At 43.1% G+C, this 27,478-nt stretch overlaps 1 protein-coding gene and 1 long non-coding RNA gene across 2 annotated transcripts; both read left to right on the top strand.

Moving 5' to 3' along the window:
* Positions 1–16,485: 16,485 nt before the first annotated feature.
* Positions 16,486–26,882, top strand: LOC120030822 (nucleoporin SEH1-like). The gene is made up of 8 exons (XM_038976280.1): positions 16,486–16,683; positions 17,049–17,099; positions 17,288–17,434; positions 17,827–18,038; positions 19,183–19,281; positions 22,383–22,523; positions 22,739–22,893; positions 26,142–26,882. Exons 1-8 carry the CDS (start codon positions 16,573–16,575, stop codon positions 26,297–26,299), a joined length of 1,074 nt encoding a protein of 357 aa, XP_038832208.1. The 5' UTR covers positions 16,486–16,572; the 3' UTR covers positions 26,300–26,882.
* On the top strand, positions 22,902–25,861 carry LOC120030823. The gene is made up of 2 exons (XR_005473689.1): positions 22,902–23,358; positions 23,488–25,861. It is a non-coding gene; the product is annotated as an uncharacterized LOC120030823 (long non-coding RNA).
* Positions 26,883–27,478: the final 596 nt, after the last annotated feature.

Raw genomic sequence — 27,478 nt, 5'->3', positions numbered from 1 at the left:
CTGACAAAACACACGTTACTACTAGTCACAGGATCTAGAACAGAATGGTTCAAGCCCCCACTCCTGGCTGTTTCTCGCTCAATGGCAACAGTGGAATAATTCAACAGTCTCTCTTTAACTAGAAGTGTGTCCCTGTAATAGCTAGCTACAGTTGAAGTCGGAGGTTTACATACACCTTAAGCCAAATACATTAAACTCAGTTTTTCCACAATTCCTGACATTTAATCATAGGAAAAAGTATCTGTTTTAGGTCAGCTAGGATCCCACTTTATTTTTATAATGTGAAATGTCAGAATAATAGTAGAATGATTTATTTCAGCTTTTATTTCTTTCATCACATTCCCAGGGGTCAGAAGTTTACTACACTAATTAGTATTTGGTAGCATTGCCTTTAAATTGTTTAACTTGGGTGAAACGTTTCGGGTAGCTTCCACAAGCTTCCCACAATAAGTTGGGTGAATTTGGTCCATTCCTCCTGACAGAGCTGGTGTAACTGAGTCAGGATTGTAGGCCTCCTGCTCGCACACCCTTTTTCAGTTTGCCCACAATTTCTATGAGCTTGAGGTCAGGGCTTGTGATGGTCACTCCAAACTTGATTTGTTGTCCTTAAGCCATTTGCCACACCATTATGTCGTTAATGTCCAACGACTTGCCTAAACCTATAGTTTGTTAACAAGAAATTGTGGAGTGGTTAAAAAAGCGAGTTTTAAATGACTCCAACTGTATGTCTATTCATGTTTTAAGCTCGTGTTCTCTATCAGTAAGAAAACGTACGAGGTACCAATTCAAGTAGTCTAGGCCCATGTTATTGAACACATAAGCTATCAGATTGGTCATGAAAATGGATGTGTTTTGTTTAAAATGCTTCGGTAACTAGCTACTTGATCAGATGGTTATGTATGATCGCTTTAGTTCAGATGCTTTTCTCCGGTGGCAGAGACATCTCGCAGACTTCCACCCGCGTTTCGCCTGTTTTACTAAATTAACACTACACTGTACGTGTGGTAAGAAGTGTATATGTTAAATGGATTATTAGTTTCGTATACTTATTGCCTGAATAACACGAAGGATCGGAAAATCCATCTGCAAAACTTCAATCCAGACCTCACAACAATAACTGTCAGTTTAAAACTGTGTGGCGGAAAAGGAAGCGGGGATGTGTCCTCCTCATTGCTGAAGAGGTAGTCTAATTAAAGTCTAACTAAGGACAAAACCATTCCATAAATAACAATAATCCACACCAAGATTTACATAAAACCATCACTTTGAAGACTGAGGTCTGTTTTAACGTGTATTTGCTTTATTTTCATTAAATATTTAACATTTCTATAAATCGTCAGCGATAAAACTACTCGCTATAACCCTGTGTCCTATCCCTAACCTAGACCCTCTACTATAACCCTGTGTCCTATCCCTAACCTAGACCCTCTACTATAACCCTGTGTCCTATCCCTAACCTAGACCCTCTACTATAACCCTGTGTCCTATCCCTAACCTAGACCCTCTACTATAACCCTGTGTCCTATCCCTAACCTAGACCCTCTACTATAACCCTGTGTCCTATCCCTAACCTAGACCCTCTACTATAACCCTGTGTCCTATCCCTAACCTAGACCCTCTACTATAACCCTGTGTCCTATCCCTAACCTAGACCCTCTACTATAACCCTGTGTCCTATCCCTAACCTAGACCCTCTACTATAACCCTGTGTCCTATCCCTAACCTAGACCCTCTACTATAACCCTGTGTCCTATCCCTAACCTAGACCCTCTACTATAACCCTGTGTCCTATCCCTAACCTAGACCCTCTACTATAACCCTGTGTCCTATCCCTAACCTAGACCCTCTACTATAACCCTGTGTCCTATCCCTAACCTAGACCCTCTACTATAACCCTGTGTCCTATCCCTAACCTAGACCCTCTACTATAACCCTGTGTCCTATCCCTAACCTAGACCCTCTACTATAACCCTGTGTCCTATCCCTAACCTAGACCCTCTACTATAACCCTGTGTCCTATCCCTAACCTAGACCTCTACTATAACCCTGTGTCCTATCCCTAACCTAGACCCTCTACTATAACCCTGTGTCCTATCCCTAACCTAGACCCTCTACTATAACCCTGTGTCCTATCCCTAACCTAGACCCTCTACTATAACCCTGTGTCCTATCCCTAACCTAGACCCTCTACTATAACCCTGTGTCCTATCCCTAACCTAGACCCTCTACTATAACCCTGTGTCCTATCCCTAACCTAGACCCTCTACTATAACCCTGTGTCCTATCCCTAACCTAGACCCTCTACTATAACCCTGTGTCCTATCCCTAACCTAGACCCTCTACTATAACCCTGTGTCCTATCCCTAACCTAGACCCTCTACTATAACCCTGTGTCCTATCCCTAACCTAGACCCTCTACTATAACCCTGTGTCCTATCCCTAACCTAGACCCTCTACTATAACCCTGTGTCCTATCCCTAACCTAGACCCTCTACTATAACCCTGTGTCCTATCCCTAACCTAGACCCTCTACTATAACCCTGTGTCCTATCCCTAACCTAGACCCTCTACTATAACCCTGTGTCCTATCCCTAACCTAGACCCTCTACTATAACCCTGTGTCCTATCCCTAACCTAGACCCTCTACTATAACCCTGTGTCCTATCCCTAACCTAGACCCTCTACTATAACCCTGTGTCCTAACCCTAACCCTAACCCTCTACTATAACCCTGTGTCCTATCCCTAGACCCTCTACTATAACCCTGTGTCCTATCCCTAACCTAGACCCTCTACTATAACCCTGTGTCCTATCCCTAACCTAGACCCTCTACTATAACCCTGTGTCCTATCCCTAACCTAGACCCTCTACTATAACCCTGTGTCCTATCCCTAACCTAGACCCTCTACTATAACCCTGTGTCCTATCCCTAACCTAGACCCTCTACTATAACCCTGTGACCTATCCCTAGACCCTCTACTATAACCCTGTGTCCTATCCCTAACCTAGACCCTCTACTATAACCCTGTGTCCTATCCCTAACCTAGACCCTCTACTATAACCCTGTGTCCTATCCCTAACCTAGACCCTCTACTATAACCCTGTGTCCTATCCCTAACCTAGACCCTCTACTATAACCCTGTGTCCTATCCCTAACCTAGACCCTCTACTATAACCCTGTCTATAACATATATCCTGTCCCTAGACCCTCTACTATAACCCTGTGTCCTATCCCTAACCTAGACCCTCTACTATAACCCTGTGTCCTATCCCTAACCTAGACCCTCTACTATAACCCTGTGTCCTATCCCTAACCTAGACCCTCTACTATAACCCTGTGTCCTATCCCTAGACCCTCTACTATAACCCTGTGTCCTATCCCTAACCTAGACCCTCTACTATAACCCTGTGTCCTATCCCTAACCTAGACCCTCTACTATAACCCTGTGTCCTATCCCTAACCTAGACCCTCTACTATAACCCTGTGTCCTATCCCTAACCTAGACCCTCTACTATAACCCTGTGTCCTATCCCTAACCTAGACCCTCTACTATAACCCTGTGTCCTATCCCTAACCTAGACCCTCTACTATAACCCTGTGTCGTATCCCTAACCTAGACCCTCTACTATAACCCTGTGTCCTATCCCTAACCTAGACCCTCTACTATAACCCTGTGTCCTATCCCTAGCCTAGACCCTCTACTATAACCCTGTGTCCTATCCCTAACCTAGACCCTCTACTATAACCCTGTGTCCTATCCCTAGACCCTCTACTATAACCCTGTGTCCTATCCCTAACCTAGACCCTCTACTATAACCCTGTGTCCTATCCCTAACCTAGACCCTCTACTATAACCCTGTGTCCTATCCCTAACCTAGACCCTCTACTATAACCCTGTGTCCTATCCCTAGCCTAGACCCTCTACTATAACCCTGTGTCCTATCCCTAACCTAGACCCTCTACTATAACCCTGTGTCCTATCCCTAACCTAGACCCTCTACTATAACCCTGTGTCCTATCCCTAACCTAGACCCTCTACTATAACCCTGTGTCCTATCCCTAGCCTAGACCCTCTACTATAACCCTGTGTCCTATCCCTAGCCTAGACCCTCTACTATAACCCTGTGTCCTATCCCTAACCTAGACCCTCTACTATAACCCTGTGTCCTATCCCTAACCTAGACCCTCTACTATAACCCTGTGTCCTATCCCTAACCTAGACCCTCTACTATAACCCTGTGTCCTATCCCTAACCTAGACCCTCTACTATAACCCTGTGTCCTATCCCTAACCTAGACCCTCTACTATAACCCTGTGTCCTATCCCTAACCTAGACCCTCTACTATAACCCTGTGTCCTATCCCTAACCTAGACCCTCTACTATAACCCTGTGTCCTATCCCTAGCCTAGACCCTCTACTATAACCCCGTGTCCTATCCCTAACCTAGACCCTCTACTATAACCCCGTGTCCTATCCCTAACCTAGACCCTCTACTATAACCCTGTGTCCTATCCCTAACCTAGACCCTCTACTATAACCCTGTGTCCTATCCCTAACCTAGACCCTCTACTATAACCCTGTGTCCTATCCCTAACCTAGACCCTCTACTATAACCCTGTGTCCTATCCCTAACCTAGACCCTCTACTATAACCCTGTGTCCTATCCCTAGACCCTCTACTATAACCCTGTGTCCTATCCCTAACCTAGACCCTCTACTATAACCCTGTGTCCTATCCCTAACCTAGACCCTCTACTATAACCCTGTGTCCTATCCCTAACCTAGACCCTCTACTATAACCCTGTGTCCTATCCCTAACCTAGACCCTCTACTATAACCCTGTGTCCTATCCCTAACCTAGACCCTCTACTATAACCCTGTGTCCTATCCCTAACCTAAACCCTCTACTATAACCCTGTGTCCTATCCCTAACCTAGACCCTCTACTATAACCCTGTGTCCTATCCCTAACCTAGACCCTCTACTATAACCCTGTGTCCTATCCCTAACCTAGACCCTCTACTATAACCCTGTGTCCTATCCCTAGCCTAGACCCTCTACTATAACCCTGTGTCCTATCCCTAACCTAGACCCTCTACTATAACCCTGTGTCCTATCCCTAGACCCTCTACTATAACCCTGTGTCCTATCCCTAACCTAGACCCTCTACTATAACCCTGTGTCCTATCCCTAACCTAGACCCTCTACTATAACCCTGTGTCCTATCCCTAGACCCTCTACTATAACCCTGTGTCCTATCCCTAACCTAGACCCTCTACTATAACCCTGTGTCCTATCCCTAGACCCTCTACTATAACCCTGTGTCCTATCCCTAACCTAGACCCTCTACTATAACCCTGTGTCCTATCCCTAACCTAGACCCTCTACTATAACCCTGTGTCCTATCCCTAACCTAGACCCTCTACTATAACCCTGTGTCCTATCCCTAACCTAGACCCTCTACTATAACCCTGTGTCCTATCCCTAGACCCTCTACTATAACCCTGTGTCCTATCCCTAGACCCTCTACTATAACCCTGTGTCCTATCCCTAACCTAGACCCTCTACTATAACCCTGTGTCCTATCCCTAGACCCTCTACTATAACCCTGTGTCCTATCCCTAACCTAGACCCTCTACTATAACCCTGTGTCCTATCCCTAACCTAGACCCTCTACTATAACCCTGTGTCCTATCCCTAACCTAGACCCTCTACTATAACCCTGTGTCCTATCCCTAACCTAGACCCTCTACTATAACCCTGTGTCCTATCCCTAACCTAGACCCTCTACTATAACCCTGTGTCCTATCCCTAACCTAGACCCTCTACTATAACCCTGTGTCCTATCCCTAACCTAGACCCTCTACTATAACCCTGTGTCCTATCCCTAACCTAGACCCTCTACTATAACCCTGTGTCCTATCCCTAACCTAGACCCTCTACTATAACCCTGTGTCCTATCCCTAACCTAGACCCTCTACTATAACCCTGTGTCCTATCCCTAACCTAGACCCTCTACTATAACCCTGTGTCCTATCCCTAACCTAGACACTCTACTATAACCCTGTGTCCTATCCCTAACCTAGACCCTCTACTATAACCCTGTGTCCTATCCCTAACCTAGCCCCTCTACTATAACCCTGTGTCCTATCCCTAACCTAGACCCTCTACTATAACCCTGTGTCCTATCCCTAGACCCTCTACTATAACCCTGTGTCCTATCCCTAACCTAGACCCTCTACTATAACCCTGTGTCCTATCCCTAACCTAGACCCTCTACTATAACCCTGTGTCCTATCCCTAACCTAGCCCCTCTACTATAACCCTGTGTCCTATCCCTAGCCTAGACCCTCTACTATAACCCTGTGACCTATCCCTAACCTAGACCCTCTACTATAACCCTGTGTCCTATCCCTAACCTAGACCCTCTACTATAACCCTGTGTCCTATCCCTAACCTAGACCCTCTACTATAACCCTGTGTCCTATCCCTAACCTAGACCCTCTACTATAACCCTGTGTCCTATCCCTAACCTAGACCCTCTACTATAACCCTGTGTCCTATCCCTAACCTAGACCCTCTACTATAACCCTGTGTCCTATCCCTAACCTAGACCCTCTACTATAACCCTGTGTCCTATCCCTAACCTAGACCCTCTACTATAACCCTGTGTCCTATCCCTAACCTAGACCCTCTACTATAACCCTGTGTCCTATCCCTAACCTAGACCCTCTACTATAACCCTGTGTCCTATCCCTAACCTAGCCCCTCTACTATAACCCTGTGTCCTATCCCTAACCTAGACCCTCTACTATAACCCTGTGTCCTATCCCTAACCTAGACCCTCTACTATAACCCTGTGTCCTATCCCTAGACCCTCTACTATAACCCTGTGTCCTATCCCTAGACCCTCTACTATAACCCTGTGTCCTATCCCTAACCTAGACCCTCTACTATAACCCTGTGTCCTATCCCTAACCTAGACCCTCTACTATAACCCTGTGTCCTATCCCTAACCTAGACCCTCTACTATAACCCTGTGTCCTATCCCTAACCTAGACCCTCTACTATAACCCTGTGTCCTATCCCTAACCTAGACCCTCTACTATAACCCTGTGTCCTATCCCTAACCTAGACCCTCTACTATAACCCTGTGTCCTATCCCTAACCTAGACCCTCTACTATAACCCTGTGTCCTATCCCTAGCCTAGACACTCTACTATAACCCTGTGTCCTATCCCTAACCTAGACCCTCTACTATAACCCCGTGTCCTATCCCTAACCTAGACCCTCTACTATAACCCTGTGTCCTATCCCTAGCCTAGACCCTCTACTATAACCCTGTGTCCTATCCCTAACCTAGACCCTCTACTATAACCCTGTGTCCTATCCCTAACCTAGCCCCTCTACTATAACCCTGTGTCCTATCCCTAACCTAGACCCTCTACTATAACCCTGTGTCCTATCCCTAACCTAGACCCTCTACTATAACCCTGTGTCCTATCCCTAACCTAGACCCTCTACTATAACCCTGTGTCCTATCCCTAACCTAGACCCTCTACTATAACCCTGTGTCCTATCCCTAACCTAGACCCTCTACTATAACCCTGTGTCCTATCCCTAACCTAGACCCTCTACTATAACCCTGTGTCCTATCCCTAACCTAGACCCTCTACTATAACCCTGTGTCCTATCCCTAACCTAGACCCTCTACTATAACCCTGTGTCCTATCCCTAACCTAGACCCTCTACTATAACCCTGTGTCCTATCCCTAACCTAGACCCTCTACTATAACCCTGTGTCCTATCCCTAACCTAGACCCTCTACTATAACCCCGTGTCCTATCCCTAACCTAGACCCTCTACTATAACCCTGTGTCCTATCCCTAACCTAGAACCCTGCTACTATAACCCTGTGTCCTATCCCTAACCTAGACCCTCTACTATAACCCTGTGTCCTATCCCTAACCTAGACCCTCTACTATAACCCTGTGTCCTATCCCTAACCTAGACCCTCTACTATAACCCTGTGTCCTATCCCTAACCTAGACCCTCTACTATAACCCTGTGTCCTATCCCTAACCTAGACCCTCTACTATAACCCTGTGTCCTATCCCTAACCTAGACCCTCTACTATAACCCTGTGTCCTATCCCTAACCTAGACCCTCTACTATAACCCTGTGTCCTATCCCTAACCTAGACCCTCTACTATAACCCTGTGTCCTATCCCTAGACCCTCTACTATAACCCTGTGTCCTATCCCTAACCTAGACCCTCTACTATAACCCAGTGTCCTATCCCTAACCTAGACCCTCTACTATAACCCTGTGTCCTATCCCTAACCTAGACCCTCTACTATAACCCTGTGTCCTATCCCTAACCTAGACCCTCTACTATAACCCTGTGTCCTATCCCTAACCTAGACCCTCTACTATAACCCTGTGTCCTATCCCTAACCTAGACCCTCTACTATAACCCTGTGTCCTATCCCTAACCTAGACCCTCTACTATAACCCTGTGTCCTATCCCTAACCTAGACCCTCTACTATAACCCTGTGTCCTATCCCTAGACCCTCTACTATAACCCCGTGTCCTATCCCTAACCTAGACCCTCTACTATAACCCTGTGTCCTATCCCTAACCTAGACCCTCTACTATAACCCTGTGTCCTATCCCTAACCTAGACCCTCTACTATAACCCTGTGTCCTATCCCTAGCCTAGACCCTCTACTATAACCCTGTGTCCTATCCCTAACCTAGACCCTCTACTATAACCATGTGTCCTATCCCTAACCTAGACCCTCTATAACCCTGTGTCCTATCCCTAGACCCTCTACTATAACCCTGTGTCCTATCCCTAACCTAGACCCTCTACTATAACCCTGTGTCCTATCCCTAGACCCTCTACTATAACCCTGTGTCCTATCCCTAACCTAGACCCTCTACTATAACCCTGTGTCCTATCCCTAACCTAGACCCTCTACTATAACCCTGTGTCCTATCCCTAGACCCTCTACTATAACCCTGTGTCCTATCCCTAACCTAGACCCTCTACTATAACCCTGTGTCCTATCCCTAACCTAGACCCTCTACTATAACCCTGTGTCCTATCCCTAACCTAAACCCTCTACTATAACCCTGTGTCCTATCCCTAACCTAGACCCTCTACTATAACCCTGTGTCCTATCCCTAGACCCTCTACTATAACCCTGTGTCCTATCCCTAACCTAGACCCTCTACTATAACCCTGTGTCCTATCCCTAACCTAGACCCTCTACTATAACCCTGTGTCCTATCCCTAACCTAGACCCTCTACTATAACCCTGTGTCCTATCCCTAACCTAGACCCTCTACTATAACCCTGTGTCCTATCCCTAACCTAGACCCTCTACTATAACCCTGTGTCCTATCCCTAACCTAGACCCTCTACTATAACCCTGTGTCCTATCCCTAGACCCTCTACTATAACCCTGTGTCCTATCCCTAACCTAGACCCTCTACTATAACCCTGTGTCCTATCCCTAACCTAGACCCTCTACTATAACCCTGTGTCCTATCCCTAACCTAGACCCTCTACTATAACCCTGTGTCCTATCCCTAACCTAGACCCTCTACTATAACCCTGTGTCCTATCCCTAACCTAGACCCTCTACTATAACCCTGTGTCCTATCCCTAACCTAGACCCTCTACTATAACCCTGTGTCCTATCCCTAACCTAGACCCTCTACTATAACCCTGTGTCCTATCCCTAACCTAGACCCTCTACTATAACCCTGTGTCCTATCCCTAACCTAGACCCTCTACTATAACCCTGTGTCCTATCCCTAACCTAGACCCTCTACTATAACCCTGTGTCCTATCCCTAGACCCTCTACTATAACCCTGTGTCCTATCCCTAACCTAGACCCTCTACTATAACCCTGTGTCCTATCCCTAACCTAGACCCTCTACTATAACCCTGTGTCCTATCCCTAACCTAGACCCTCTACTATAACCCTGTGTCCTATCCCTAACCTAGACCCTCTACTATAACCCCGTGTCCTATCCCTAACCTAGAACTCTGCTACTATAATACTAAAAGTAATATAATTGGCCTCAACAGACCCAACATTGGATTTGACTACATTGTAATGGAATGCAGGCATTAGGATTATAGTCCTCATAATGAAAGCAGCTACTGGGATACCATTGTAATCAACTCACATCCCTGACTCTTCACATGTACATATCCATTTCACATGTTTGAAGATGACATGTTGCCATTATTGATCAGAACATCAGAAATCAGCGATTTAGAAAGATTTCTGGCTACATTCTTACAATTATGTGAATAATTAAACATCTTTATATATATCTGGCTCATGTGGTTGTTAATTCTACATCACTATGAACATTTTTGGGAAATTATATTTCATGCAGGTATGGTCCTGTGAAATTGTCCAATAAGACCCCATAGAGTTGTTGGGGCGGCCATATTGGGAAAAGGCTTCTGTGGGGTTAATGGTGTGAATTCTGTGACGGCCCTGTAAATACAAATCCCTTTAAACACCTGTTCTAGCTGTGTGTGTGTGAGCAACTTGGTGATTCTATAACCAAAGTCACATTTCAAAAACATAGCTGCCCCATTACAATGTTACAATATGGGCGATTTATAAACAATAGCTGTTGTTGGTGCTTTCAAAGTTGTTTACATTATATATAAAATTGGAAAGGTAATTTCATGACCTTTCAGAACCACTTGTCAGATAGGGTTTCCTTTTTTAAAGCCATTTATACAAGTAATTCTGATATGTACACTAGAGGTCTGTTGACCGGAACATTCTGAAAATATGTCTGATGGATAACTGTGAATCTAAGCGTAACAATTATATATGATTAAAGGGTATAATTGAGCTATACCTTGTTGTCTACTGACATTGTTTGTCATAGTAAAATCCCTATTGGAAAAATTAACGGGGTAAAACAAACTGTGATTACACACAGAAAACTGCCGTTGCTACACTGCTATCACACATGTTTCAACTCTAGGGATATAAACCTTCAAAATAATCGTTGACCCAAGTGAGCCCGACTGGCCCCCCTGGCTCATGGACTACTAGCGTGCGTGTACATGCACGAAAAATAAATCAAACATGACCTATAACACTCTCATAATAACTAGAATTAGAAAACAGGACTGTGTGTTCCTTGTGGCCGAGAAGCTAGTTATATAGGTTGTTAACATGTGTTCTAGACATCCACTTCACTGTAATCTGCCCAGTTTCCTAGACATGGCATTGGCAACACATGCGCACATAGTATTTCAGGAAGTCTTTGCGACTTCTCAGAAACAGGCTAGCCAGCTAATGTTGATGCACGTTTTCCGGAAGTCTGACTCTTTTCCTGTAAAGCTTAGTTTATCTTTCAGGATGAACACCAATTTGACCGGTATTATCCATTCAATATACCGTTAAAATTACATCGTTTGGGCTAACTAGTATGATGGAGAATGTGCATAATTGCTAGCTGGTAACCGGCAGATAGCTAGCCTATTTAGTTAGCAACATAGCTAACGTTTGCTAGGTTAGCAACCAAAAATAACACATTGAATGACCAACTTACATTATAAAGGTTTTGCCACTGCCCAGACGAATCTATTTCCTCAAACTGTTGATCCATTTTGGTATTGCTATTTCTGTCTTGCGAAAATAGTCTGAATGTTATCGTTGTCAAAGGTGCGTTAGCTGGCTAGCCCCAACTGACAGCCATCTACGGCGGAGAGTCAGCCAACTGTGTGGGGGGGGGGTATCTACGTCATCTACGCCAGGGGTTCCCAAACTCGGTCCTGGGTGCCCGTTTTGGTTGTTGCTCTAACGCGACACAGCTGATTCAAATAATCAAAGCTTGATTATGAGTTGGTTATTTTAATCAGCCAAAACGTACACCCAGGACGGAGTTTGGGAAACCCTTTTTATTTTTTTATTTCACCTTTATTTAGCCAGGTAGGCAAGTTGAGAACATGTTCTCATTTACAACTGCGACCTGGCCAAGATAAAGCAAAGCAGTGCGACACATACAACAACACAGAGTTACACATGGAATAAACAATAAACAAGCCAATAACACAATAAACAAGTCAATGACAAAGTAGAAAAAAAGAAAGTCTATATACAGTGTGTGCAAAAGGCATGAGGTGGTAAGGCTATAAATAGGCCATAGGAGCGAATAATTACAATTTAGCAGATTAACACTGGAGTGATAAATGAGCAGATGATGATGTGCAAGTAAAGATACACTGGTGTGCAAAAGAGCAGAAAAGTAAATAAAAACAGTATGGGGATGAGGTAGGTAGATTGGGTGGGCTATTTACAGATGGACTATGTACAGCTGCAGCGATCGGTTAGCTGATCAGATAGCTGATGTTTAAAGTTGGTGAGGGAAATAAAAGTCTCCAACTTCAGCGATTTTTGCAATTCGTTCCAGTCGCAGGCAGCAGAGAACTGGAAGGAAAGGCGGCCAAAGCCGGTGTTGGCTTTGGGGATGACCAGTGAGATATACCTGCTGGAGCGCGTGCTACGGGTGGGTGTTGTTATCGTGACCAGTGAACTGAGATAAGGCGGAGCTTTACCTAGCATAGACTTATAGATGACCTGGAGCCAGTGGGTCTGGGGACGAATATGCAGCGAGGGCCAGCCGACTAGAGCATACAGGTCGCAGTGGTGGGTGGTATAAGATGATTTGGTAACAAAACGGATGGCACTGTGATAGACTGCATCCAGTTTGCTGAGTAGAGTATTGGAAGCTATTTTGTAGATGACATCGCCGAAGTCGAGGATCGGTAGGATAGTCAGTTTTACTAGGGTAAGTTGGCGGCGTGAGTGAAGGAGGCTTTGTTACGAAATAGAAAGCCGATTCAAGATTTGATTTTGGATTGGAGATGTTTAATATGAGTCTGGAAGGAGAGTTTACAGTCTAACCAGACACCTAGGTATTTATAGTTGTCCACATATTCTAGGTCGGAACCGTCCAGAGTAGTGATGCTAGTCAGGCGGGCGGGTGCGGGCAGCGAACGGTTGACAAGCATGCATTTGGTTTTTACTAGCGTTTAAGAGCAGTTGGAGGCCATGGGAAGGAGTGATGAGGAGAACTATCCGTCAGGCAAAGAGGTCATGTTGGCGTCGGTTCTGTGACACCATTGGAAGGGCGACACCTGTGGGAGAATTGTGGGGGATTATTAAGAGGATGAGTGGGGTCAGAAGGGAGTGGGATTATCCAGTGTTGACGAGTGGGAAGGATGTGGCAGTAACAGGTGTGGAGAAGGCAGAGATGATGGCCAAAGCGTTTGTCTAAGTGCATCGCTCGGTAAATTTGTCAGAGGAGGGGGAGAGAGAGAACAAGAGAGGAGGAGCATCCTGGAGTGCTGGATAGGAGGGAGGATGTACATGATGAGTTGAATGCACCATGGCAGAGGTGAAAAGGGCAATAGGTAAGGCTGGGTTAACTTCACCTGGGAAAGATGAGATGAAAACATCTTAGTGATGAGGCTCTGGATAAGGTATTGGTGTTGAACAACAGAGTGTAGGAGGAGGGGAAACTACCAGGCAGTTGGAAGGAGGCAGTAGTGGTACCAATTTGGAAGCCAGGGAAGGACCCAACGAGGCCAACAAGCTATCGGCCAATAGCCTTAACATCACATGTAAGATTATGGAGCGTATGATAACGGAAAGGCTAACTTACTTCCTGGAGAGCAGGGGGTTAGTATCGCCACATCACAGCGGATTCAGGAAGGGGAGGGGAACAATGGACCCAGTGCTCTGCTTAGAAGCAGAGGTCAGGAAGGCTCAGGTGAACAAGAAGACTGTTGTAGCTGTATATTTTGATGTGGAGAAGGCATATGATGTGGAAGGAGGGGTTGTTAATCAAGCTTAGGGGTAGGAGGAAGAACAGACAACTGGATAAAGGATTTCCTGTTTGGAAGGTCTATCCAAGTGACGGTGGGGAAGTCCCTCAGGCAGCTACCTGGAGGATGATGGTACACCACAGGGCAGCGTGATTAGTCCTCTGTTGTTCTCAGTCACGATCAATGATGTTTACTCTCAGGTACAGACGGATATTGGGAGATGGTTATTTGCAGATGACGGGGCCTTATGAAAGAGAGGAATAATATGTAGTGGGGTGTTTCGTACGTCCCCAGTGGCTGCACAGGTGGAGATAGGTGGTGAAATGCCATTGCATATTAGGAGACAGCAGCTGGCAATTAATTATTGGGTCAGATTACAGGGATATGGGGTATCTCATCCTGTGAAAGGGATTTTACAGGCATGCTGGGAACATGAGCGAAGACAGAACACGAGCTTTGGGTGGGTGGGTAATACCCAAGCAAAGGAGATGGGGCTGTATAGAAGGAAGTTTAGCCCAACAGTAGCGATTCCTGTAAATCCACCATGGCTACTCTCTCCTCCAATTGTAGATCTAGAAGTGTTGGAGAGACTACAGAAAGATAGGGAGGGTGATGATCCATCTGGAGGGACTACAGAAAGATAGGGAGGGTGATGATCCATCTGATTGGGGAGACTACAGAAAGATAGGGAGGGTGATGATCCATCTGATTGGAGAGACTACAGAAAGATAGGGAGGGTGATGATCCATCTGATTGGAGAGACTACAGAAAGATAGGGAGGGTGATGATCCATCTGATTGGAGAGACTACAGAAAGATAGGGAGGGTGATGATCCATCTGATTGGAGAGACTACAGAAAGATAGGGAGGGTGTTGATCCATCTGGAGAGACTACAGAAAGATAGGGAGGGTGATGATCCATCTGGAGAGACTACAGAAAGATAGGGAGGGTGTTGATCCATCTGGAGAGACTACAGAAAGATAGGGAGGGTGTTGATCCATCTGATTGGTGAGACTACAGAAAGATAGGGAGGGTGATGATCCATCTGATTGGAGAGACTACAGAAAGATAGGGAGGGTGATGATCCATCTGATTGGAGAGACTACAGAAAGATATGGAGGGTGATGATCCATCTGATTGGAGAGACTACAGAAAGATAGGGAGGGTGATGATCCATCTGATTGGAGAGACTACAGAAAGATAGGGAGGGTGATGATCCATCTGATTGGAGAGACTACAGAAAGATAGGGAGGGTGTTGATCCATCTGGAGAGACTACAGAAAGATAGGGAGGGTGATGATCCATCTGGAGAGACTACAGAAAGATAGGGAGGGTGATGATCCATCTGATTGGAGAGACTACAGAAAGATAGGGAGGGTGATGATCCATCTGATTGGAGAGACTACAGAAAGATAGGGAGGGTGATGATCCATCTGATTGGAGAGACTACAGAAAGATAGGGAGGGTGATGATCCATCTGATTGGAGAGACTACAGAAAGATAGGGAGGGTGATGATCCATCTGATTGGAGAGACTACAGAAAGATAGGGAGGGTGATGATCCATCTGATTGGAGAGACTACAGAAAGATAGGGAGGGTGATGATCCATCTGGAGGGACTACAGAAAGATAGGGAGGGTGATGATCCATCTGGAGGGACTACAGAAAGATAGGGAGGGTGTTGATCCATCTGATTGGAGAGACTACAGAAAGACAGAGAGGGTGATGATCCATCTGATTGGAGAGACTACAGAAAGATAGGGAGGGTGTTGATCCATCTGATTGGAGAGACTACACAAAGACAGAGAGGGTGATGATCCATCTGATTGGAGAGACTACAGAAAGACAGGGAGGGTGATGATCCATCTGATTGGAGAGACTACAGAAAGACAGAGAGGGTGATGATCCATCTGATTGGTTTAAGAGACGTCTGGATATTGTGTATCAGGATGTTGTGGCCATATACACAGATGGTTCAAAAGATCTAAGGACAGGAAGTACTGGGTCGGCGTTTGTAGAGCAGGAATGTGGGGTGAAAGTCAGGAAACGTATTACAGATCATCTGGCTGTATATACGGTGGAGATGATGGCCGTACTGTTGGCCTGGCAGTGGGTGGGGGAAGGTATTTGCTCTGATTCATGTGCAGTGTTAAGGAGTCTCCAGTCCTTTATATCATGTAGCAGACAAGACCTGATTCATGTGCAGTGTTAAGGAGTCTGTTAGGTAGTGTATACACTGCCTGTACTGACTGTTACTTTTTGATTTTGACCCCTCCTTTGTTCATGGACACATTATTCCATTTATGTTAGTCACATGTCTGTGGAACTTGTTCAGTTTATGTCTCAGTTGTTGAATCTTGTTATGTTTATACAAATATTTAAGTTTGCTGAAAAATAAACTTATTTTTTTGCTGAGTTTAGTTGTATTGATGATAAGGTTACTTAGTACTAAAGACTGGCACCTTTAACCAGTGAAGTTTCTTTAAGATTGTACATTAGTTTAGCGTAGCTACACTCTCTTGATTGAATCTAGTAAATACAAATGTTTTTACTCCCCTTTGTGGTCATCATGTGAAGTGTGAACACTAGCAAGCTACTGGCGCCAAGACTGGGAGCCGCGGCCACATGACAGCAGCATCCGTTCTGAGAAGCGGAGGCTCAGTGGGGGAAATAACGAAGCTATTAAAATAAACATGTTTGTGGCTCGTAGCATTGCAGCAGATCACAAAGATCTAATCCACGATGTTTCCTACGATTTTCACGGCCGGAGAATGGCAACTTGTTCAAGTGACCAAAGTGTCAAGGTAAAAAAAACTAGTGAGCTAAGCTAGCTAGCTAGTAGCAGGCTAGCTTGCTTGCTAACTCTTTACCTTATTGATTTTTAACTAAACAGCTAATTCAGCAAACAATTTAACTGCAGCTAGCTAGTTTACTTGATTACCATTACCCACCTTTAGAGAAGTAATTCACTGACAATATTTGCAGTTTTAAAACAGTTAGCTAGCTAACGTTAACTAAGCTAGCCACCTAGCTAACGTTAACTAAGCTAGCCAGCTAGATTGCAAGCCATGCAGCTAGCTTGCTATGCTAGCTAGGATGTAAACAAAATGCCCAGACTGTAACCAGAGCTTGCTTTAGTGAACCATTGTCAATGTTCTGCATCCTTCAGGTTTGGGACAAGAGTGAAAGTGGGGAGTGGCACTGCACTGCCAGCTGGAAGGCAAGTCTGTTTTATTTCTTACATGCCAAGATTTAAAAGTGTGTTTTAAAGTATTTGCTTTGAATTGTAGCTAGCTACTAGGCCTAGCTGTAGCTAGCTCCTCTCCCTTTTTGAAAGGACTTTCTTTGCTTATTCAATTCCCGAAATGGTCTGTAGAATGAAGGTTTGTTATTGACTGGTCTTTGCAGACACACAGCGGGTCAGTATGGAGGGTGACCTGGGCCCACCCTGAGTTTGGACAGGTGCTGGCCTCCTGCTCCTTCGACCGAACAGCCGCTGTGTGGGAAGAGATAGTTGGGGAATCTAACGACAAACAGAGGGGGCAGAGCCACTGGGTAAGACTCCTTTCAGCTATGAGCCTGGGTCCACATACACTGCTCAAAAAAATAAAGGGAACACTTAAACAACACAATGTAACTCCAAGTCAATCACACTTCTGTGAAATCAAACTGTCCACTTAGGAAGCAACACTGATTGACAATAAATTTCACATGCTGTTGTGTGTGATTGACTTGGAGTTACATTGTGTTGTTTAAGTGTTCCCTTTATTTTTTTGAGCAGTGTATATTTGTACTGTCTCAACAATTCCAATTGTCTTTATCCTGCCGATCTTGTACCAGGCTATTATCCAGCCACTGCTGTGAGGTGATTCTTTACCCAAGTTATCGGGTCAAAGAGACATGTGCCTTGGTGTGCAGTATCGGCAACACATTCTCATTCTGTTTAGATAAAGAGGACGACTCTGGTGGACAGCAGGACGTCGGTGACGGACGTGAAGTTCGCTCCTAAACACATGGGTCTGATGCTGACGACGTGCTCAGCAGACGGGGTGGCGAGGATCTACGAGGCTCCAGACGTGATGAACCTCAGCCAGTGGTCCCTGCAGCACGAGATCTCCTGTAAACTCAGCTGCTCCTGTATCTCCTGGAACCCCTCCAGGTCAGCTTCACTGAGTCCATAGATTTAGGCCCAATTCACTCCAGGTGAAACCAGTCAGTGATTTTAAGATTAATATCACTGTATTTGTCAATTGTACACAATGTCCAATGAACTGAAATGTTGACTTCTGCTTTGATTAACCAATGGCAGTGTTGCTGATTGTACACTGCACAACACACTGTAACACCCCTGTGTCACATTCTCTATAGCAGGGGTATTCAACTCTTACCCGACGAGGTCCGGAGCCTGCTGGTTTTCTGTTCTACCCGATAATGAATTGCACGTACCTGGTGTCCCCGGTCTAAATTAGAACAATGACACAATGCAGTGACACTGGCTTCGAGGTCCAGAGTTGAGTTTGAGGGCTTTAGAGTTTCTCAGGATGTTACTTGAGTTTTCCACTGCTGTGAAAATGCATTTGGAGCTCTCCTTCAGCTGTAGATACTAATGGGCTATTGTATTGATGCCTATTAACATGTTACCTAGTTTAATAACTGTCTATTTATCCTTCAGCTGTAGATACTAATGGGCTATTGTATTGATGCCTATTAGCATGTTACCTAGTTTAATAACTGTCTATTTATCCTTCAGCTGTAGATACTAATGGGCTATTGTATGGATGCCTATTAACATGTTACCTAGTTTAATAACTGTCTATTTATCCTTCAGCTGTAGATACTAATGGGCTATTGTATTGATGCCTATTAGCATGTTACCTAGTTTAATAACTGTCTATTTATCCTTCAGCTGTAGATACTAATGGGCTATTGTATTGATGCCTATTAGCATGTTACCTAGTGTAATAACTGTCTATTTATCCTTCAGCTGTAGATACTAATGGGCTATTGTATTGATGCCTATTAGCATGTTACCTAGTTTAATAACTGTTTATTTATCCTTCAGCTGTAGATACTAATGGGCTATTGTATTGATGCCTATTAGCATGTTACCTAGTGTAATAACTGTCTATTTATCCTTCAGCTGTAGATACTAATGGGCTATTGTATTGATGCCTATTAGCATGTTACCTAGTTTAATAACTGTCTATTTATCCTTCAGCTGTAGATACTAATGGGCTATTGTATTGATGCCTATTAACATGTTACCTAGTGTAATAACGGTCTATTTATCATTGTCTCCTTAGCTCCCGCGCCCACCCTCCCATGATAGCAGTGGGAAGTGATGACAGCAACGTGATGTACGGTGGGAAGGTTCAGATCTACGAGTATAATGAAAACACTAGGTCAGTCCTATTACATTATTAGTACAATGGAAACACTAGGTCAGTCCTATTACATTATTAGTACAATGGAAACACTAGGTCAGTCCTATTACATTATTAGTACAATGGAAATACTAGGTCAGTCCTATTACATTATTAGTACAATGGAAACACTAGGTCAGTCCTATTACATTATTAGTACAATGGAAACACTAGGTCAGTCCTATTACATTATTAGTACAATGGAAATACTAGGTCAGTCCTATTACATTATTAGTACAATGGAAACACTAGGTCAGTCCTATTACATTATTAGTACAATGAAAACACTAGGTCAGTCCTATTACATTATTAGTACAATGGAAACACTAGGTCAGTCCTATTACATTATTAGTACAATGAAAACACTAGGTCAGTCCTATTACATTATTAGTACAATGGAAACACTAGGTCAGTCCTATTACATTATTAGTACAATGGAAACACTAGGTCAGTCCTATTACATTATTAGTACAATGAAAACACTAGGTCAGTCCTATTACATTATTAGTACAATGGAAACACTAGGTCAGTCCTATTACATTATTAGTATAATGGAAACACTAGGTCAGTCCTATTACATTATTAGTACAATGAAAACACTAGGTCAGTCCTATTACATTATTAGTACAATGGAAACACTAGGTCAGTCCTATTACATTATTAGTACAATGGAAACACTAGGTCAGTCCTATTACATTATTAGTACAATGGAAACACTAGGTCAGTCCTATTACATTATTAGTACAATGGAAACACTAGGTCAGTCCTATTACATTATTAGTACAATGAAAACACTAGGTCAGTCCTATTACATTATTAGTACAATGGAAACACTAGGTCAGTCCTATTACATTATTAGTACAATGGAAACACTAGGTCAGTCCTATTACATTATTAGTACAATGGAAACACTAGGTCAGTCCTATTACATTATTAGTACAATGGAAACACTAGGTCAGTCCTATTACATTATTAGTACAATGGAAACACTAGGTCAGTCCTATTACATTATTAGTACAATGGAAACACTAGGTCAGTCCTATTACATTATTAGTACAATGAAAACACTAGGTCAGTCCTATTACATTATTAGTACAATGAAAACACTAGGTCAGTCCTATTACATTATTAGTACAATGGAAACACTAGGTCAGTCCTATTACATTATTAGTACAATGGAAACACTAGGTCAGTCCTATTACATTATTAGTACAATGGAAACACTAGGTCAGTCCTATTACATTATTAGTACAATGGAAACACTAGGTCAGTCCTATTACATTATTAGTACAATGGAAACACTAGGTCAGTCCTATTACATTATTAGTACAATGGAAACACTAGGTCAGTCCTATTACATTATTAGTACAATGGAAACACTAGGTCAGTCCTATTACATTATTAGTACAATGAAAACACTAGGTCAGTCCTATTACATTATTAGTACAATGAAAACACTAGGTCAGTCCTATTACATTATTAGTACAATGGAAACACTAGGTCAGTCCTATTACATTATTAGTACAATGGAAACACTAGGTCAGTCCTATTACATTATTAGTACAATGGAAACACTAGGTCAGTCCTATTACATTATTAGTACAATGGAAACACTAGGTCAGTCCTATTACATTATTAGTACAATGGAAACACTAGGTCAGTCCTATTACATTATTAGTACAATGGAAACACTAGGTCAGTCCTATTACGTTATTAGTACAATGGAAACACTAGGTCAGTCCTATTACCTGGCTATTACATTATTAGTATAATGAAAACACTAGGTCAGTCCTATTACATTATTAGTACAATGGAAACACTAGGTCAGTCCTATTACATTATTAGTACAATGGAAACACTAGGTCAGTCCTATTACATTATTAGTACAATGGAAACACTAGGTCAGTCCTATTACATTATTAGTACAATGGAAACACTAGGTCAGTCCTATTACATTATTAGTACAATGGAAACACTAGGTCAGTCCTATTACATTATTAGTACAATGGAAACACTAGGTCAGTCCTATTACATTATTAGTATAATGAAAACACTAGGTCAGTCCTATTACATTATTAGTACAATGAAAACACTAGGTCAGTCCTATTACATTATTAGTACAATGAAAACACTAGGTCAGTCCTATTACATTATTAGTACAATGGAAACACTAGGTCAGTCCTATTACATTATTAGTACAATGGAAACACTAGGTCAGTCCTATTACATTATTAGTACAATGGAAACACTAGGTCAGTCCTATTACATTATTAGTACAATGGAAACACTAGGTCAGTCCTATTACATTATTAGTACAATGAAAACACTAGGTCAGTCCTATTACATTATTAGTACAATGGAAACACTAGGTCAGTCCTATTACATTATTAGTACAATGGAAACACTAGGTCAGTCCTATTACATTATTAGTACAATGGAAACACTAGGTCAGTCCTATTACATTATTAGTACAATGGAAACACTAGGTCAGTCCTATTACATTATTAGTATCATGAAAACACTAGGTCAGTCCTATTACCTGGTTATTACATTATTAGTATAATGGAAACACTAGGTCAGTCCTATTACATTATTAGTACAATGAAAACACTAGGTCAGTCCTATTACATTATTAGTATCATGAAAACACTAGGTCAGTCCTATTACATTATTAGTATAATGGAAACACTAGGTCAGTCCTATTACATTATTAGTACAATGAAAACACTAGGTCAGTCCTATTACATTATTAGTATCATGAAAACACTAGGTCAGTCCTATTACATTATTAGTACAATGAAAACACTAGGTCAGTCCTATTACATTATTAGTACAATGAAAACACTAGGTCAGTCCTATTACATTATACAGGTGGACCAGGTGGTTACATGAACCTCCAGTTCCCTCGGGAGAAATACAGCTGATCTGTTTTCTACTGTATTATGTTGTAGTCGTTGTATGTTCTAGTATTAAATCAATTCTAGACTTTTAGTTCACTTTACCGACATCACATGCACACATTATCATGTTGTTAGAGATTCCTCTACTTTACGAGGGAAATCCTCTCATCTTTTGATCAGGAAATATGCGAAAGCCGAGACATTGATGACCGTGACTGATGCAGTGCATGACATAGCCTTCTCCCCTAACCTGGGGCGGTCCTTCCATGTGCTCGCCATAGCAACCAAAGATGTTCGGATCTTTAAGTTGGTACCTTTGCGGTGAGTGTATAAATGTTGATTTTTGTTTAAAAAAACGTTTTACTAACGTTTTCTGACTTTATAGGAGTACATATTGAGTTTTTTAATAGATATTAGCTGTATATATATTTTTTTTAAACTTGCTGCATTGTCTAAGTAGTAGATCACAGCCGTTCAGAGCTCGTACAGTGTCCATATATTATTCTGAGCTGTTCTGCATCTCTCTTGTCTGACAGTAAGGAGAGCAGCTCAACAGGCCCTACTAAATTTGAGGTTCAGATCGTGGCCCAGTTTGACAACCACAACTCCCAGGTGTGGAGAGTCTCCTGGAACATCACCAGCACCTTGCTGGCCTCCTCAGGAGACGACGGCTGTGTCCGACTCTGGAAAGGTGATTTATCTAGACTGAAAAGGCTGTGTCCCACTCTGGGAAGGTGATCTATATAGACTGAAAAGGCTGTGTCCCACTCTGGGAAGGTGATCTATATAGACTGAAAAGGCTGTGTCCCACTCTGGGAAGGTGATCTATCTAGTATAGACTGAAAAGGCTGTGTCCCACTCTGGGAAGGTGATCTATCTAGTATAGACTGAAAAGGCTGTGTCCCACTCTGGGAAGGTGATCTATCTAGTATAGACTGAAAAGGCTGTGTCCCACTCTGGGAAGGTGATCTATCTAGTATAGACTGAAAAGGCTGTGTCCCACTCTGGGAAGGTGATCTATCTAGTATAGACTGAAAAGGCTGTGTCCCACTCTGGGAAGGTGATCTATCTAGTATAGACTGAAAAGGCTGTGTCCCACTCTGGGAAGGTGATCTATCTAGTATAGACTGAAAAGGCTGTGTCCCACTCTGGGAAGGTGATTTATCTAGACTGAAAAGGCTGTGTCCCACTCTGGGAAGGTGATTTATCTAGACTGAAAAGGCTGTGTCCCACTCTGGGAAGGTGATCTATATAGACTGAAAAGGCTGTGTCCGACTCTGGGAAGGTGATCTATCTAGTATAGACTGAAAAGGCTGTGTCCCACTCTGGGAAGGTGATCTATATAGACTGAAAAGGCTGTGTCCCACTCTGGGAAGGTGATGTATCTAGTATAGACTGAAAAGGCTGTGTCCCACTCTGGGAAGGTGATCTATCTAGTATAGACTGAAAAGGCTGTGTCCCACTCTGGGAAGGTGATCTATCTAGTATAGACTGAAAAGGCTGTGTCCGACTCTGGGAAGGTGATCTATCTAGTATAGACTGAAAAGGCTGTGTCCCACTCTGGGAAGGTGATCTATCTAGTATAGACTGAAAAGGCTGTGTCCCACTCTGGGAAGGTGATCTATCTAGTATAGACTGAAAAGGCTGTGTCCGACTCTGGGAAGGTGATCTATCTAGTATAGACTGAAAAGGCTGTGTCCCACTCTGGGAAGGTGATGTATCTAGTATAGACTGAAAAGGCTGTGTCCCACTCTGGGAAGGTGATCTATATAGTATAGACTGAAAAGGCTGTGTCCCACTCTGGGAAGGTGATCTATCTAGTATAGACTGAAAAGGCTGTGTCCCACTCTGGGAAGGTGATCTATCTAGTATAGACTGAAAAGGCTGTGTCCCACTTTGGGAAGGTGATCTATCTAGTATAGACTGAAAAGGCTGTGTCCCACTCTGGGAAGGTGATTTATCTAGACTGAAAAGGCTGTGTCCGACTCTGGGAAGGTGATCTATTTAGTATAGACTGAAAAGGCTGTGTCCCACTCTGGGAAGGTGATCTATCTAGTATAGACTGAAAAGGCTGTGTCCCACTCTGGGAAGGTGATCTATCTAGTATAGACTGAAAAGGCTGTATCCCACTCTGGGAAGGTGATCTATCTAGTATAGACTGAAAAGGCTGTGTCCCACTCTGGGAAGGTGATCTATCTAGTATAGACTGAAAAGGCTGTGTCCCACTCTGGGAAGGTGATCTATCTAGTATAGACTGAAAAGGCTGTGTCCCACTCTGCGAAGGTGATGTATCTAGTATAGACTGAAAAGGCTGTGTCCCACTCTGGGAAGGTGATCTATATAGACTGAAAAGGCTGTGTCCCACTCTGGGAAGGTGATGTATCTAGTATAGACTGAAAAGGCTGTGTCCCACTCTGGGAAGGTGATCTATCTAGTATAGACTGAAAAGGCTGTGTCCCACTCTGGGAAGGTGATCTATCTAGTATAGACTGAAAAGGCTGTGTCCCACTCTGCGAAGGTGATCTATCTAGTATAGACTGAAAAGGCTGTGTCCCACTCTGGGAAGGTGATCTATCTAGTATAGACTGAAAAGGCTGTGTCCCACTCTGGGAAGGTGATCTATCTAGTATAGACTGAAAAGGCTGTATCCCACTCTGGGAAGGTGATCTATCTAGACTGAAAAGGCTGTATCCCACTCTGGGAAGGTGATCTATCTAGTATAGACTGAAAAGGCTGTATCCCACTCTGGGAAGGTGATCTATCTAGTATAGACTGAAAAGGCTGTGTCCTTGTTCCTGGTTGCTAAAATTCGAATAGTTTGATTCATTTCTGTTTGTGACAATAGCAACTCTAGTGTAATAATTGTACCGTCTAAATCACTGTGAAATATTGTCCATAACCATATTGTATTTTTAGCTGTTTGAATCTGGTGTACAAAAGTAAAAGACACAAAAACCAAATTCAAGACCGTTTAGCATAGAAAATAACAGATCTATAACTTATAGTTCTATGTGTATTTGGTCAGGTCGCCCCAAAAGTTACATATCGCAGCTTAAAGCACAACAACATTGCACAAAATGGATGACGTAGTGCACAAAAAACAGAATGGATGACATAGTGCACAAAAAACAGAATGGGTGACGTAGTGCACAAAAAACAGAATGGATGACGTAGTGCACAAAAAACAGAATGGATGACGTAGTGCACAAAAAACAGAATGGATGACGTAGTGCACAAAAAACAGAATGGGTGACGTAGTGCACAGAAAACAGAATGGGTGACGTAGTGCACAAAAAACAGAATGGGTGACGTAGTGCACAAAAAACAGAATGGGTGACGTAGTGCACAAAAAACAGAATGGGTGACGTAGTGCACAAAAAACAGAATGGGTGACGTAGTGCACAAAAAACAGAATGGGTGACGTAGTGCACAAAAAACAGAATGGGTGACGTAGTGCACAAAAAACAGAATGGGTGACGTAGTGCACAAAAAACAGAATGGGTGACGTAGTGCACAAAAAACAGAATGGGTGACGTAGTGCACAAAAAACAGAATGGGTGACGTAGTGCACAAAAAACAGAATGGGTGACGTAGTGCACAAAAAACAGAATGGGTGACGTAGTGCACAAAAAACAGAATGGGTGACGTAGTGCACAAAACAGGGACCTGTTTCAGCCTTTCAAAACTTCAGGCTAAAATGTTACAAACGTTTGAGAGCATCTTTTAAATGACTTAACTAGTTTATTATGTCCTGCAACTTGCCAATGACCACTAGAGTTGGCCAGGCAGCAGGGTTGGGACCAGGCTAAAAGTCTATCCAGTCAGTTTAAAGCCAATGGTTTAGCTGAAATGAAATAGAAGTGTCCATCTACTGGTGAACTGTGTAAAGTTCCCCACACATTGACACTGTGTCATTGGTTCCCATCTTCTGGTCCCCAGCCAACTACATGGACAACTGGAAGTGTACCGGCATCCTGAAGGGAGACGGGAGTCCAGTCAACGGGTCGTCAGGACAACCCGGTGCCATGAATACCATGGTGGGGTCCACTGTCCAGACCTCCCAGAATGCACTGAACGGCTCTGCTGCAGGAAGGTAGGAGGCCGCGCCCGCTGGTCGGCCCTGCCAGAGCTGGCGACTGACTGCTTTACTCTCTCTGGGCCTGACTGACCCTGCAGCACTGACCCTGACCCCCCGCCTCGCTGGGTCAACTGATCACAACTGACCCCGTGTGTTGCACTCATGCAAAGAGCTTGGCTTGTGGCAAGGCCCAGCAGGTCAGACCCAGCACGTAGGTCCTGTGGTAGGCCTGTGTCCTCGTTATTAACGGATTGTTTGGGAGGGCCACAGTTTCATGTTCGTACAACAGCAGACTGAGGTTTTGTTTGTACAATAATTGTTGGTGATTGTTTGTTGACACAATTTTATGTTGATGGAACATGAATGTTATTTTGAAGAATATCATATGTTTTTTTACATTTTAGATTAGTTACAATTACAGATGTCTGTCATGCTCACATAATGCCCCAGAAACCATCAGATTTTCAATGCATGACATACCAGGGCCAAACATACAGCCTTGATGAATTTAATAATTTACTATTTTGATTTAATCTTATAATAGCATGTATAGAATGTTTGGAGGGCATATTGATAAATAATAAATTTTCATCTTTTCAATACGTTTTTTTATTTATTTATTTTTTACCAAAAAGTTGCCAAAGTCTTTGCATGGTGGAGGAATGTCTGGAATATAATCTGGTAATAATCCCTATTAATCTGCTGGTAATCTGCAATTAATCTGAATGAAATAATGACTGGTCAACATGCTAGTGCTTTAATAACACACACAGTTAATATTGCTGAGTTTATATTCAATATTCCTCCTAGTACTGTATATTAACATTCAGTTTCCAGACATTATACTCTCCTAGTACTGTATATTATCATTCAGTTTCCAGACATTATACTCTCTCTCCTAGTACTGTATATTAACATTCAGTTTCCAGACATTATACTCTCCTAGTACTGTATATTAACATTCAGTTTCCAGACATTATACTCTCTCTCCTAGTACTGTATATTAACATTCAGTTTCCAGACATTATACTCTCCTAGTACTGTATATTAACATTCAGTTTCCAGACATTATACTCTCTCTCCTAGTACTGTATATTAACATTCAGTTTCCAGACATTATACTCTCCTAGTACTGTATATTAACATTCAGTTTCCAGACATTATACTCTCTCCTAGTACTGTATATTAACATTCAGTT

Source organism: Salvelinus namaycush, chromosome 37 (genome assembly GCF_016432855.1).
Source record: "Salvelinus namaycush isolate Seneca chromosome 37, SaNama_1.0, whole genome shotgun sequence".
Classification (NCBI taxonomy): domain Eukaryota; kingdom Metazoa; phylum Chordata; class Actinopteri; order Salmoniformes; family Salmonidae; genus Salvelinus; species Salvelinus namaycush.
The sequence above is the reverse complement of the archived record's forward strand: the minus strand, read 5'-3'. Positions and strand labels throughout refer to the sequence as shown.